The sequence below is a fragment of the Grampus griseus genome (genome assembly GCF_964374135.1).
Source record: "Grampus griseus genome assembly, chromosome: 1".
NCBI lineage: Eukaryota > Metazoa > Chordata > Mammalia > Artiodactyla > Delphinidae > Grampus > Grampus griseus.
Genome location: NC_139017.1, coordinates 100,457,321 through 100,473,541, shown reverse-complemented (window position 1 = coordinate 100,473,541; position 16,221 = coordinate 100,457,321). Strand labels below are relative to the sequence as shown.

The 16,221-nt window shown below is 35.7% G+C and overlaps 1 protein-coding gene across 2 annotated transcripts in view; it reads left to right on the top strand.

The window, feature by feature from the left end:
• The window catches only part of ABCD3 (ATP binding cassette subfamily D member 3), an 82,430-nt gene that overhangs the window by 34,181 nt on the left and 32,028 nt on the right, over nucleotides 1–16,221 (top strand). Inside the window, exons 5-9 of one of the 2 annotated variants that reach the window (XM_082676455.1) lie at nucleotides 7,553–7,622; nucleotides 9,026–9,123; nucleotides 9,481–9,604; nucleotides 11,768–11,824; nucleotides 13,778–13,920. In XM_082676455.1, the coding sequence (XP_082532581.1) occupies nucleotides 7,553–7,622; nucleotides 9,026–9,123; nucleotides 9,481–9,604; nucleotides 11,768–11,824; nucleotides 13,778–13,920 (492 nt within the window). Of the gene's footprint in view, nucleotides 1–5,813; nucleotides 5,884–7,552; nucleotides 7,623–9,025; nucleotides 9,124–9,480; nucleotides 9,605–11,767; nucleotides 11,825–13,777; nucleotides 13,921–16,221 lie in introns of both variants that reach the window. The other variant, XM_082676456.1, reaches the window with a different exon arrangement.

Below are 16,221 nucleotides of genomic sequence, written 5' to 3'. Positions count from 1 at the left end.
TTTGTGTCATATTTAAGTGTTATTTTAAGCAAGGAATAGATTCTAAGTTAGGTATAAATACTTAAGTCAAATTATGTCTTTGTTCATTTACTTAGTAGATATTTATTGTCTCCCTTGTGCCACAGGCAGTGATAGGGATGTACCCATGAGTGAACAGGAGAGACCCTGTACCAAGCCCTGCAGAGCTGGCCGTTTATAGAGGGTCAGAGACAAGTAAACAGAAAATTATGGGACTTCCCTGGCGGTCCAGTGGTTAAGACTCCACGCTTCCACTGTAGGGGGCACAGGTCCAATCCCTAGTTGGGGAACTAAGATATCGCATGCCCCTGGGGCACGGCCAAAAAGAAAGAAAGAAAGAAAGAAAATTAATATGCAGTATAATAAATGCTGTAGTGGGAACTTAAAAAGTCACCAAGCTGGATGTCTGAAATTAATGAGATAATTTGAGGAAAATATCAAAGCATTTCAGGGAATCATGTTGAGAATGTTTATTAAACAGAAAAAAATTCTTAGACATTTTCTTCAGTTTCTGAAGTTAGTGCTTTATATATTTTTTCATTATAGTCTTTGTACGTATATTAATCACTGCAATTGATGATTTGGAATTTAAAAACAAAAAAACAGTTGGGATATTAACATTTATCTGTTAATAAAGGTATTAACAAAGGTATTGGTATCCTCATGATACCAATTTGAATGTCAGTAAAAAATTTTTTCTTGGAATTTTGTTTCCTGGCATGCAGTATTTTATCAGAAAATTTCTTAAAGTACTTAGTATAATGTAACTGTTTGAATGACGGTACTTAAAATTTTTAAATGCTCCCAAATTTTGTAAGTTTTTTTCTGACATCCTTGATTTGTGTGTGGCTTAGAGGATTTGTAGGAGAGGCAGAATGCTTTATGCAGGTGTTTTCTGACTCATCTCTCTAGAAGGACAAAGAAGGTTATTTGCATAGGATTAAAGCCCCGACCATGTGCCTCTGAATATGTGTAAATGGTATACACGCCAATATTCAATTCAGGGCGCCCTGAATCCTTTGGTCCGTCCCATGCCTTTTTATTTTAATCAAAGTAATATATGAAAAGCTTAAAAAGTAAAACATGAATATAGTTTAATATCAAATAGCCATACAGGACTTAATCACAAAAACATTAGTTCTGTGCCCCATTCCTCCCACCTGTAACTGTCATTCCTGGAGCCAGTTGTCTTCTGTTCTTTTTACTGTTTCATCTCTTATTTTGTCTCTGCATTTCACACTTTTTGTCTCTGTTACTTCACACAGTAACACACTTATGTTACTGTCTCTAGATTTTTCAGTCTTAGAGACTATGTGTGTATTTATTTCTCTTTTGGAAGATGAGAATTAGCTCTTTTCCACTGCTACCCATGTCTGTGCTCATTCTCTCAATGTTATATCACAGTTTTTTGTTAAATCAGAATTTATTGTTTACATGATTTTGACTTTTGTTTACAGCTGAGCCAAATGCTCTTCTTTGGTAGTTTCTTTTATATACAACTTCTTTTCCTGGCATTTATAAATTGCAGGTTTTTGTGCACATTAATTTTTTGCCTACTTCTTACTAATTCAGCTCAAGCTTATTGACAACACTATAAAATCTCAGTATTTGGGGGTTTCCCTGGTGGCGCAGTGGTTGAGAGTCCGCCTGCCAATGCAGGGGGCACGGGTTCATGCCCCGGACCGGGAAGATCGCATATGCCGCGGAGCGGCTGGGCCCGTGAGCCATGGCCTCTGAGCCTGCGCGTCCGGAGCCTGTGCTCCGCAATGGGAGACGCCACAACAGAGAGGCCTGCGTACCGCAAAAAAAAAAAAAAAAAAATCTCAGTGTTGTAATATGTCAAACACACTAGATAACTTAACTGATTTTTATCTATTACCACCCCATACCTCTTGTTAGTTTTCTGTCTTCCGGCTCTCATTAGGATTGATTGTGCTTTAGCTTCACTGAATAGCAGTCATGTTTGAATTTACTTTTATCATGATCTTAGGAATTTTTTTCATCTTTCTTTCCTGCATTAAATAACTCCTATGTTCTGGATCTTTTGTTTTCCTCTTCCTCAGTTTACTTTCTCATTTTGTCAGATGCAGTCTTTTTCTGAGAAAAGGTTACGAGGGAAGTAAAATTTTGAGACCTTGTGGGTCTGATAAAGTCTTTTACTCTCACACTTGATAATTTAGCTGTATTTATTCATTCTAAATTGGAAATCACTTTTTTTCAGAATTTGGAAAGCATCATCCTGTTGTCTTCTATAGGGCTCTGTGGTTCTCAACCTTGGCTGCAGTATAATTAGAATCATCTGGGGAATTTGGAGACCTACTAATGCCTGGGCCCACCCCTAGAGATTCTGATTCAATCAATCATTACTTTTTGAAGCATCCCAGGTGATCCTAACCTTGATCCCAGCCAAGGTTAAAAACTACTGATCTAGCTTCCACATTTGGTGTTGAGTCCCATTCCTGTGCTGATTGCCCGCCCTTAGCAGCGGATCTTCTTTTACCTGCTTTGGAAGCTTTTATTATTTCTTTATTGTTGATGTTGTATTGCTGGTGTTATGGGAATTTCACTGAATGTTGGTGTGAATTTTTTTTCATTCCGTGTGTTTGTGCTAGGCACTAGGTGGGCTCTTTTCAATCTAGAAACTCATTCTTCATTCTGAAGAATTAAATTTTCTTGTGTTTTTAAAAAAGTTCTTCCTCTCCAGTGTTTTCTGTACTTTTTCTGGAATCTTAGTTGAGTGTTGGACTTCCTGGACTGATCTTCTGACTATAATTTCTCTACTGTTTACATCTCTGACATTTTATATTATATTCTAGGAGATTTCTTTTAACTTTATCATCCAGTGAATTTTTATTTGTTTTAATTTTATTTCCAGGAGCTATCTTTTTGTATGAATGTTCATTTTTGTAGCAGTCATTCTTTCAAGTCTGTGACTTTCAGTGTCCTTTGTTGTTCTGATCTTTGTCATTCAGTTTAGAGCTTTCCTTAAGCAGTCACTCTTGGCTGTGTATTCATGTTTAACTTGGTAGAAGCCAAGTTGTGGGATTGTTGATTGTCTGGTTTCCCTGAAGGGAATTTGTAGGGGGAGTCTGGTCAGTTTTGTGTGTTTGTGCCCCAGTGAGGAATCCTCTAAGGAATTCTAAGAAGTTAAGCATGAGTGTAATTGAAGCGTTTGTTCATTGCTGCTAGCACATCAGCTTTAGCAGGATCAGTTTTGTTAAGTTCTCTTTCTATGAGCTTTGTGTACAAGTAATTTGAGTCATTTGTATGATTAATATAGAGAAGACATGTATGTCCTTTTACATGATTATAGAATTTTATATTTTTTTCCTTTGATGGCTTTACTTATTATTTAAATGCCATATCTGTTAATAAAAATACAGGCTCCCCAACTGTAGTGTTATTAATTACCTGTGACAAAAATAACAGGTTACATCCACTGTGAATAACATTATATTAGATATCTGTGTACAGTCACATGATACATATAAAGAACCCTGTACAATCATGGTATAGTATAGAAGATTATCTTTTAAAGTTTTTTCCCTTTTATTCATATTTTGTGATTTCATGTTTTTGTAACCTAAAAGAATAATATTTAATTTTCTAAGCTAGGGATTTCCAACTTTAATTAAATAGGTGCTTATTTTAATTTTCTCAAAGACTGAATGCTCTAGAGAAAATCCATCACTAAGAGTATGTGGTGCATTAATTTAATTGGTAATGATGGATAAGAGGAAAGTTATTATGTAGCATGAGCCAACTTATAATTCTACTAGACTAATCAACTTGTTGGGTACTCAGCCTTAAAATTCAGTTATGAGATGTAGAAAAAAATAATAAAAACAAAAATTTTAAGAGTTTTTAAGAAACATATTATTTTGACATAATTTAAACTTGCAGAAAAGCTGCAAGAATAGTACAGGGAGCTTCCTTATACTCTTAACCCAAATTCACGATTCTGAAGCAGTCATTTTATTTGTTTGTTTGTTTATTGTCTGCATTAGGTCTTTGGTGCTGCGCGTGGGCTTTCTCTAGTTGCGGCGAGCAGGGGCTACTCTTTGTTGTGGTGCGCAGGCTTCTCATTGCGGTCGTTTCTCTTGTTGTGGAGCACAGGCTCTAGGTGTGTGGGCTTCAGTAGTTGCAGCAAGTGGGCTCAGTAGTTACAGCACGCAGGCCCTAGAGTGCATGGGCTTCAGTAGTTGCGGCACGTGGGCTCAATAGTTATAGCTCACAGGCTCTAGAGCACAGGCTCAGTAGTTGTGGCACACGAGCTTAGCTGCTCCGCAGCATGTGGCATCTTCCCGGACCAGGGATCGAACCCGTGTCCCCTGCATTGGCAGGTGGATTCTCAACCACTGCACTACCAGGGAAATCCTTGAAGCGGTCATTTAAAAATTAATTGTTGAGGACTTCCTTGACAGTCCAGTGGTTAAGACTGTGCACTTCCATTGCGGGGGGCATGAGTTCAATCCCTGGTCAGGGAAGATCCCGCATACTGTGCAGTGTGGCCTAAATAAATAAATAAATAAAGTTAATTGTTGAGTTTGGGTTTTTTTTGAGCACGAGCCACCTCTTTTCCTTGCTTGGCCCTGCAATAAACCTTTCTCTGCTCCTCCCCCCAAAAAACAAAAACAAAAGTTAATTGTTTATTTTCTCCTGAATAAAGATTTTTGAGCTTCTGCTGTGCATGAGAGCTTTTGATATTTGGTCAAATTAAAAGTTTTAAAATATTGTGAATTCATAATATAGAACAGTTTTATTGGAAAAATTAACACATTTCTCTAACTTGCTACTAAAGGTACATTGTAAACTTTGTCTTTTCCATTTTGCCTCTTGCAAAGTATGTTTAGATTTATGTTCTTCTGCTAAAATAGAGTCACAAAGAGACTTGTTATGGTCCTTAATGTACTTAATTTTAATATCCTTTACATCTTTTAGGCTTACTTGTTAGCAGTGACTAATGACTTCGGAATGGGGCAGATTTTAATAGGGCAGACCCCTTCTTTAAGGTAGAAACTGGCAATTCTATGATATGGAAGGTAATGTTTCATATCTTGTTGCTGCTGCTGGGGAGGAAGAAATTCCCCTCTGCCCTTCTAGGTTCTTCTGGCTGGTCTAAGAATTAAATGGGCGTGAGACAGATTAACAGGAGAAAATCAAACAAAGGTTTAATAACATGTGTACATGGGAGAGACCCAGGAGAATTTAGTAACTTGCCAGAATAGCCGAAGCCCTCATGTTGAATACCATCTTCAGCTAACGACAGAGAGGATGTTGGGGGTAGGGGTTTGGGACTTCACAGGGGAGGAAGGCAATTCACATGAAGATGGAAAAGCAAATGTTTGGTAAACAAATGTTTGCTGGGCCACGTGGAGACTCTGGGACACAGCGTGGACTCTGATCTCTAGGTCCTGCCTACTTTCCCCACACATGCTTAGCCCATATGCTTTGCAGATAACTCTGGTCATAGCTCTATTCTGGGAGCAGGCCCTTTTATCTAAATTCTTTAGGCAGCTAAGGGGGAGGCAAAAAGAAAGACTTCCTGAGGCTTCTGTTTCTTAAAAATAATCAGCCTAAAGTAATCCTTATGCCAAAGAAACACGTTTTGGGGTGGCAAAGTTTGTTCCCCTATACTGCCGTATGTAATCATAAATATATCTTTTATTTTTAACCACTTGGCTATAAGTAGCATTTTAAAATTACCAAACTGTCTTAGGATTCCTGTATGTTTTAGAAGTAATGATTGCGACTACTCTAAAATTACTTTATTGATGATTATTTTTCTTTTGCAGTGGGATAATAAGCAGAAATAAAGCTTTATTCAAGAAACCATTTTTTAAATTTGTAGCTGCTACTCCAGTGGTAAACCATTGCTGAATGATGGCATGTGCTTTACCAAAGTTTGATAATCTTGTGTGTTTCACAGCTTGGGCAGCACTAAAGCACTTTGGTTTTATGTAAAGTTTGGTTCAAATAATTTTAATTTAAACCTCTAAACTTTTGTACTTAATTACTTTTCGCCTCTAATATTCTTATTGCTCACACAACATTTTTGTGTGGCTCTATTTTAACTTTTTTCTAGTTCAGCTTTAAAAAAAAATTTTTTTTAACACTTTTTAGCAGCTATGTCAAAATTGGACTATTAATTTTTCTATCGGTCTAGAGTAACATTTCCCAAAGTATGTTCTTTGGAATCTTAGCAATGATGGAGGAAATGCTAGTGCTACAAAGCCCTCTCAGAGTTTTACAATGCATATTATACATTAGAGCTTTGAGAGGGCCTTTGGTAAAGACATTTGTTAGCGTTAACTCAGGTTTTTGCAAATTTATTTGCCCATGGAACTTTTTTGCTCTAAAAGATCAGTTCATATTACTTGGCATTATTCATCTACTCCCTCATAAAAAGAAATTATTTATCAGTATGTATACGAGTCATTTTTTTGTGTAGAGCTAGGTTTGAATCATTTAGCACATTGTTTTTCAAAATATGGTTAGTTTACTTCTGGGAATATTAACATTATCTTTGCATTAGACCACAGACATTTGGTAGTCAGAGATCCTTTACTTATAATGATATAATGGCTTTCTATCTTTTTAAAAAAGTAGTGGAACCCTTAAATAAGTTCTTAGTGGATATTTTAAAAACATAAATATTTAAAATAGATTAAAAATAGATAAAAGATCTGGTTTCATTGAAATCCCACTGCCATCTTTTTTGGTAAAATTTTCTTAGGACCACAGTCAATCTCATTCTTAGCTGTTTTAGCTTTACAATAGCAGAATTGAGTAGTTGCAACAGAGACCTTATGGCCCACAAAGCTTAAAATGGTTGCTCTTGGCCCTTTATAGGGAGAATTTGCTCATCTGTCATTAGTCTGTCTCCTTGCCATTAGTTCATACAAATGACAGGATGTTAAAATATTTAAAGGCAAACAAAGAAATAGTACTTTATCCACAGTAATCCATTCCTGGGTCTATAAAGTTGTTAATTGTTTCATCATATAAAACCCCTTTTGTGACTGCTTAAGTGTAAGCCTGCTGGGTTTTTTTTTTTTTTTTTGCGGTACGCGGGCCTCTCACTGTTGCGGCCTCTCCCGTTGCGGAGCACAGGCTCCGGACGCGCAGGCCCAGCGGCCATGGCTCACGGGCCCAGTTGCTCCGCGGCATGTGGGATCCTCCCGGACTGGGGTACGAACCTGTGTCCTCTGCATTGGCAGGCGGACTCTCAACCACTGCGCCACCAGGGAAGCCCAAGCCTGCTGTTTAATTACCATTTTTACGAAGGAAAGAACTAGCTATCATTCTTATTTAATTTTGCCGTTTGTAGAGTGATTTCCAAGCAAGCTGTTTAAAATGACAAAATTTCAAAAGTTAATGTTTTTGTAAGAAAATGTTTTTAGCATCTTTTTTCTTATTGATTCATTTGATTCAATGAAAATTTCCAAAAATAGTTTTAGAGATTTAGAGAGGTTTTTTTAGTGTTAAATATTGCTTCTTTTGCAACTAATGCATTGCATGTGGTGGTTTGCAGTGGTATCATTGGTCGTAGCAGAAAAGATTTCAAGAAATACTTATTCAACTTCATCGCTGCCATGCCTCTCGTAAGTGTTAATTCTTTAAAGATTTTTACATAGGGAGAAAATTGCATCTTACTGAAATCTTTTAGGATTTTTACTTATTAAGTTCTTTGAAGATTTATATACTAAGTTTTTTCAAGTTTAGTTTTGTAACTTATAGTGGAGTTTTTCAGTGCGCAAACCTTTACACTAGATAGAAAAATTTAAAGGAATTATGTTTGGATCAGTTTCTTTGCATACATATGTAGGTGTATACAAGTGTAGATGATTTTTTCTTTGACCATTAGGCCAGGGTTTCTCAGATATTTAGTAACATCCCACTAGATGGAAATAGCACCCCTCCCCCAGTTGTGACAACAAAAAAAATGTCTTCAGTGTCTCCAAACATTACCAAGTGGCCTGTGGGGGGCTGAGGTGAGGTTGTGGGGCAGTGAGCTGAGGGCAGAAATCCTGGGTGAGAATCATTGCTGTAGGCCATAAACTGTTACAGTAACTCGAACCACTAATGTAATGTAATGTAATGTAATTGGAATTTATTGTCCGAATTTACTAAAAATAAACGTTAAGTGGTCCAAATCATAAGTAATTTTCTTAGCTTGGGTCTTACCTTTATTCTATTTTATCGGCACGATAAGAATTTTAGTATTGTATGTGTGGGAGTAAAAGGGAGGAGCTTGATTATAGAACTTAATTAATTAGAACATATGTCAGATTTAATAAAGCTTGAGGATAGACATACATGGAAGACCTTTTAAAATAGAAAATTGAGAAAAGCAGCATTGATGTCAATCAAAGATGGAGATTCAGCAGAAGACCAGTGTTTCCTTGAGAAAATTTTTATATAAATGTGACCTCAGAACTATGGAAGAATTAATTTTAATATAATGGTGGAAAAGAGTAGTAAAGTTGACTGCAGAAATAATCTAGAAGATGGCATTAGTTGGTATAAAACTTGTAGTAATTTTTTTAACAAATGCAAATACAGTGGGTATAGAGTTCCGTTGTCTAGGGTTGTAGTGCTGGTAGCAGGAAAGAGAAGATATACTAAGCATAAATGTCAGTACTCCTAAAGTAAGTTCTTTACACTGGATAGAAAGGTGACAGATTTGCTCTTTGGCTTGTTTATATCTCCCTCCCCCCCAAAAAAAATAAAAAAGGTAACAAGGTGCTTCTCATAATTAATAATATTAATATATTCTAAAATTAATTTCCAAGTAAAGGGTAATATAGCTAATTACATTTGATTTAGCATGTTCTCTTTGTGTCTTTGGAAATGTTTAGTAAAACAGAACTGAATTATATCAATTTGTACTATCAGTTATAAAAAATTTATAAGATTTGGAGACAAAATCAATGATAGGGAAACAAATTATAATTTAGTAAGTAGAAATGAAGCAAAACCAATAATATGTGTTTGTTTGTTTTAGATTTCTCTGGTTAATAACTTCTTGAAGTTTGGGTTAAATGAGCTCAAACTGTGCTTCCGAGTAAGACTAACTAAGTACCTCTATGAGGAGTATCTCCAGTAAGTAATAACCTATTTTTATATTTAAAATACTTAAACAATAATACTTATGATATTGAGATGTAGAAGTTTTTCTTTTTTATTTGATATGTTTTTCAAGAGGATTGCTCTTAGACCCAGAAGCATATAGAGAAAGACATCAGCTATTTGGAATCTAATCCTGGCTCTTCCATTAATTGGCCAGTGATCCTTCTCCAGACTTGCATCTGCATCTCTAAAATAAATTAGGACAATCTTTAGGGCCTCTTCCAGCTCCAGATTTTTCTGTTTCTATGAATTTGCACTACATAGTATAATGTGAATTTTTTTGTTTTTAAAATCATTTGTTTTAAAGTCATCTTCTTATTGTTATTTTAGAACTTTCACGTATTATAAAATGGGAAATCTGGACAACAGAATAGCTAATCCAGACCAGCTGCTTACACAAGATGTAGAAAAGTTTTGTAACAGTGTAGTTGATCTGTATTCAAATCTTAGTAAGGTAAGTTTTTCTATTTTTATTGTTGTTAATTTGCTTATCTTTGAATCTAAGCAAATTTATATGGAATTGATTTGATGCACATAACAGCAGCATATAAGTATTTAATGCTTTTATAAGAAAATTATAGAGTTGTTATAATAGTTTTAACTACAGTTACTTAATTTTTTATATTATTGGTGTGAAGTGCTTTGGCCAAGAACTGAGAATTTAGTGTCTTATAAAGATGTTATAAGAACTTTGTAGGCTGATTTCAGTAAAACGACAGAAACTTGGATTTTTATCTCTTGACCTGTGTACTTCTGGCAGTTGTTAGAAATTCATGGTCAATTTATTTTTAGTTCCACATTCATAACCCTAGGCTAGGACATATTCTTGCCCAATTCTCTGCTTCAGTATCTCTAATAGATCATTTAAGTAATAGTCAAAAAATTTTCACAAGATATTAGTACATTTCAGTTTTTTCTAATTACTGTTTTTCCCCCCTTTCCAGAATATTGCCAAAGCTTTTGACTCTGACCTTAACTAGTTTTCTTCCTCCTGATTATGTCAGCTCTTACTTCCTCTTCTTATCTCACCACCCTTACAGTTTTTGCTGTGGTCTTCTCATTAAGCCATCTTCTTTGCCATTACCTCCTGCGTTGGCTAGCACATGTAGAGGGCATCTATAAGACTGTCTGCCCAGCATTTCCCCCGCCACTCTTCATCTTAGATGCCCCATTTCCCATCCAGTCCACATGACTGCTCTTGGTTTGTGGTCGGAGCTTGTCTCAAACTGGACCATTTGTAGTATCTTGCCTCTGACCACAATTGATCCAAATATTCCAGTCTTGAGACAAAAAACTATATACTACCAGGGGCTGGGTCACATTGTAAGAATAGGAATGCTCCCATTTCAACCATGTGGATGGAAGGAGGTTAGGCAGTTCTAAGAAAAGCGATCTGTATCCCTCTTGATAGGCCCACTGCTAGGACACCTTTTCACTTCATGCCAAACTTTGTTCTTTATTTAGCTCTCTTTAAGTCTTTACTGATCCAAACTCTAGAAACTCAGACAGCTGCAAGTTGTTCAGTAATGCAGCTGCTTTTTTCCCTCCGCCCATCACCACATTTTAGTTCGTTCTCTGTGTGTGTGTGTAGAGAGGAGGTGCTGTATATAATATTTTTCATGTAATTCTGTAGACATTGTTGTGTATTCTTTATTACACCTTGGCACTTGAGTAAGTCCATAGCTCAGGACTTGTCACAGCTGCCGTAAAGAAAAATATTATCAAATTAATTGATTGTAGTGGTGCTATATACGACAGTATATTTAGTTTATAAAATATCTGATTGTTTGAACTCTGACTTCAATTGAGTCATTATTTTTGTCAGTAACTTAAGTGTACTTGAATTTTATATATCTAAGTATATGTCTAAATATATCTAACTTCTTGATAATTCGTAAGACAAGAAAGAAAAGGTTCATCTTAGTACAAGCCAATTAATAAACGAAGCCACCTATCCTAATATAGTCAGAAAGGAGTGGCTATGGACTTAAAGTAAATGAACACAGTTTGGGTTTCTTGAAAAACAGTTCAAAATATGTACAACTTTTGGTATGTCAGTTGAGTTGTCTCTGTGTGAGGAGCAGTACATTAATGTATTATTTTAGTTCTAGGAGCTTGAGTTTTAGGTCAGAAAATTAGATTCATAAGCTCACTCACCATATTTCAACATGTAGATGTTGTGATAAAATCAGACAACGTTAAGAGCAGAAAGAGTCTCTCATTTTTCAGGTGAAGATATATAGAAACCAGAAAAGCTGTTAGTAGATTTGGGGTTAAAACTCAGGTCATTTTATTCAGTGTCTTTATACTACATTGAGAAATTGCTAAGTAAGTAATGGCTAATTATCACAGTAGAGCTACCTTAGTTGATGGAAAGTGGTAAATACTTTTCCCAGTTGATGGTCAGTAGACATTGATCAGGCTGTTTCCATTTTGGGTTTCTTGAGAGTAAGAACTGTGTCTTGAGTTGCATACTGTTACATTATACATAGTGGGAACTCTGCATGTTGACAATTATAAATGTCGAATAGCATTTTGTATTTAACATGTTTATTGGCTATCACTCTAGGCAATCTAGTTCTTTTTAATTCTGAACGTTCTGATGTTTATTTTACAGCCATTTTTAGACATAGTTTTGTATATCTTCAAGTTAACGAGTGCAATAGGAGCTCAGGTAAGTTTACTTTTATTCTGTCTTCTAAATGGCTACAGTACTGTGCTGTGAATAGCTGGATGGTTTGTAAGAATTTTTATGTATCTCAAAGAATGTATTTTTTACAAGTGTAGGTAATAAAGTCTGGTTATAAAATAATACCGTACTAGAGATTTTTAAAGGTTTCTAATTTAGCTTTTTAATTTTGCTTAAGCCAGACACTTCGAAAATTTTTGTGGCTTTAACAACCAGAAGTGCTTAAACATTGAACATACGTGTATTTATTGTTGCAAAGTAATGTCTAAAAAGAAATTTGGAGACAGCTATTTTACTATGCAATTTGAATGTTTAAATACTTTTAGAGTGGCCATAACAGTTTCAAGAATATTTTATAATAATATAAATGGTTGACTATCCTATGAGCCTTATTAGGTGTCTCTCTGACATTTGTGTTAATAAGAATGACCTTTATATTCTGAGTATTCTCGTTGAAGTCTAACTTTACTCATTTAATATGTAGTATTATTGTTATATATTTATAAAAGTCATATAATAGTGTGGTTGTTTTATGTGTATATGTACATGTGTATGTATATACTTTCTGTAGTTGATTAATAAATAATTTATGTAGTGATTTTTGTTCTGTTCCAAAACATTGGGGAAAGCAGTTTTTTATTTTAATTTTCTTGTCTATCTTCCTAACCTTTTGATATCTCGTAAGCCAGGTTTAATCATTCTTAAAACTTGTTTTTACTGTAAACAAGTGAATAGGCTTAAGGCCTCTTACCGATATATTGTAATATTTTGATGGTACTTATTACATGTTTATAATACTTAAGTATTATATTTATATTTAAATATATCTCCATGTGTTCTTATTTTCTGATTTTGTATTTCTTAGGTAGAAACTATGTTTTAGTTATCTCTTTTGCCCATACTTCTAGTAATTGTTGAAATGCATTGAATCAATCATACTGAATTTAAAAATAATACACACTATGTTCCATACACACTGTCTGAATAAAAAGATGAGTAAGACACAGTTCCTACTGAAGAGGGATTATGATCTGGTGAAAGGGTAGATATTCAAACAATTGTAATAAGTGATAAGTCCAGTAATGGAAGTGTGGAAATGTATTTACTGTCCAGAAGAATTGGAGGTGATATTTGCGCTGCTTTGAGGATGATGAGTAGGCCTCCATTAGACATGTCAGGCTTGCCAGACATAAGAACAACTTCATTGAAAGGCACGTTCAGGAAACAGTTATTTCAGTATGGCAGAACATAGGATATATATATGGGAATGAGGGAAGTACCTTCGATGAGCTTGGAAAGGCAAGCTTGAAGCTTCTCTCTTAGAAGGGTCAATGCGTGATGAGGTACTTTACCACATTAGAAAGTACGGCAGCTAGAAGCAAGACGCAGGAGAAGGGAAAGGCAGATTGAGCTCATTTGGGGGAATTGAGCTTGAGGTTCTACAGAGTAGTAAGCTTCAGATGTACAGTAAGTATTTGGAAATAACATCTTGGATTCTTAAGAGTGATGGGATTAGAGGTATAAATTTGGGAGGAGAAGGGAGTGAAAGAGAAAACCTCAGGGAGTATTAACATTCAAAGAAAAGGCGAAAAAGAGGTTTGCGAGTTATTGTGGAATTAAGAGAGTGTCGAGACGAGTTCCATCAGAAGAGTTTTAGGTGCTGTAAAAAAGAGTGGGGACTACAATTAGGAGTTTTTAAGTGAGCAAATTTGGGAGAGCTGGGGAAAGAGTGGTGGGAGGAGGAGTAGATGAGTAGTAAAAACAAAGAAGACCCAGTGTGTAATTTCTCAGAAAAGAAACAATTAAGGGAAAAAATTAGTTAAAAGAGTAATTTCTCTCAAAGTAACTGGAGTTAATTATAATAAATTGTGTGTGTTGCATTCAGTGAATTTATTATATCCTTGACCTTTGTATATCTTTCTCTCCCAATAATAACAGGGCCCAGCAAGCATGATGGCCTACTTGCTTGTTTCTGGGCTATTCCTAACTCGAATTAGAAGACCCATTGGTAAGATGACAATAACTGAGCAGAAGCTTGAAGGAGAGTATAGATACGTTAATTCTCGGCTCATCACAAACAGGTGTGTACAAATGTATTAAATGTATTTGGCTGTACTAAAAATTCCTTTGTATGGCTATTGAAGTCCTGTAAGCTGACTCCAAAAAGTCTAGTAACACTGTTACTGAAATTATGTCTGTGTGTATTTACTTCTTTTGAAAATATACATTATGAAGGATATCGGTTTTATAAAGTAGTAATCCTCTACGTTTCTAACCCTGTTTCTTGTTAACTGTTCAGTATCCCTGATTTACCTCTTCATGTCTTCTATTGACTAACTTTCTGTTGATTTCACTTTAAGCAAAGTCAAAAAAACAATTTAAATTCGAATTTACTTCTTCAAAGAAAATTTTGTCTCAATTTATCCACAAATGTTTTTTGTTCGAGACTGTATTTGGACTACTCAAAGTTAATTCAGTCTCACTGCATGTGTCTCTACCTATTTTCCAGACAGTTTAAAAATCCAAAGAAGGAAGTATTGGGCGTTAGAGCCAGCCTGACTAGTTTCAAAAGCTACCTTCTCCACTTAGCAGTTATATATGACTTTTGGCAAGTTATTTATAGCCTCACTTTCCTTGTTTATGCTAGGTAGATAATATAGGGTTGTCATGAGGATTAAATATGAAATATATATAAAGCTTCCAGCACTGTTTTTAATATGTAGCAAGTGCTCAATACATTTTCTCGCATATTGATGATCTGTCAACCTTAAGTCATCTTGAGGGTCCTAATATTTATTTACTACCCTGTTGGCATTACAGAATTATTTAGGAAATTATTCTTTTAACAGTTCCCTCTTCCTTTATGTCCTTGGATTGCTAAAATAGTACCAGTTCTAAATAGGGTTTTTGTGCTGTAGGGAGACAGAAGAATAGAAGGTTGAGTAGAGAGGTGATCTGCCAAGTGAATGAAAGATGGTATCAGCTAGGATGCTTTCCATTGCAAGAAACAGAAAACCCTGACTCAGGTGGCTGCAACAATAAAGACATTTACTACTTCACATAAAAACTCTTAAAGATAGAGCAGTTCCAGGCGCAGCATGATCGGGGTGTCTGGGTCTTCTCTTGGCTCTCTCCTCCTCCGTATGTTACCCTTTTCCTCTGGCTAGTTCTCTTTGTGATCACAAGATGGCAAAAGCAGTTTTAGATCTCACCAGCCCTCCTTCCCTGCAAAAAGTCCAGAAACAAAAACAGACCATTTCTGCTGTCTCTTTAAGAGAGCAAGGAATCTTCGCCAGAAGCCCCACAACAGACTTTCTTTCACATCTCATTGGCCAGAATTATCACTAAAGCAATTACAGCAAAGTGATTGGCTTAGACCATTGGGAACTCTTCCCCTGTGGATGGAGTTGAGGCCATTCCTCAACCATTTGGATGCATAGAAAAGGATAGAGAACTTTAAGAAAATTGGGGTTCTCTTAGGAAGAAGGACATGGAAGAGAATAAATGTTGGATAGGCAGTTGTCAGTATTCTGGGATGTTCTGTTCTTTCAGGTTTTAGGTTTAGGCTGAAACGTTCAGGAGAAGTAGAATTATCACCTCATCTTTCTCCACTGACTTAAATGTGCAGAGGAGGTAAAAGGAAGTAAGAAGACAAATTATAGGTATAGAATTGTGTTAAACTGGGATTCTGATACCCTGGGGCCCTGTATTATTGTGTAAGGGAAATTGTGAAAGGCAGGTCAAACACGAAGCAACTTTATGGAAAGTTAATTTTACTTGAATTGGTTGAGGTAGGGACTACCTTGTTTTTATGATGGAAAAAAATACAGGTACATTTTGGACTAGAATATAAAACTCACATAAATTTTTAAGGGAAAAAAGAGACTTTAAAGAAATATTGTGTGTTTATTAAGAGCTGTTTTAACTGTGCCTTCTAGATGCCTATGTAAATCTTTACTTTCCTCTGCTATAAGAGGTACTTTGCTGGGAGAGTTTACATTATACTGAATAGAGTGGAAAACTAGACTTAAGTGTCAGATACGAGTTATAATTTCAGCTATTTGACCTTCCAGCTCCATGACTTCTGCAAATTTAGTTAACTATATTTAACCTATTTTCATCCATAAAATGACCCTTTTTTCCTAGTTAAGATCCTTGTGGCCCCTGTGTACCCATTCAAATCAGCTCAAAGAAAGAGGAGTTGCGAGGCTATGCTGGGGTTCCAAGAATAAGAACAACTGTTCAGCTAGGCCTCCTGGGAGCTGGCACTGTGAGGCGGGCAGGAATTAATTTGCTTTTCTGTCTTTTAAAGGCTGCATGTCATGGCATCACTACCTTATTTTTTTTTCTAACTGTTGTTTTCTCCTCTCCCTTCTGGTTAG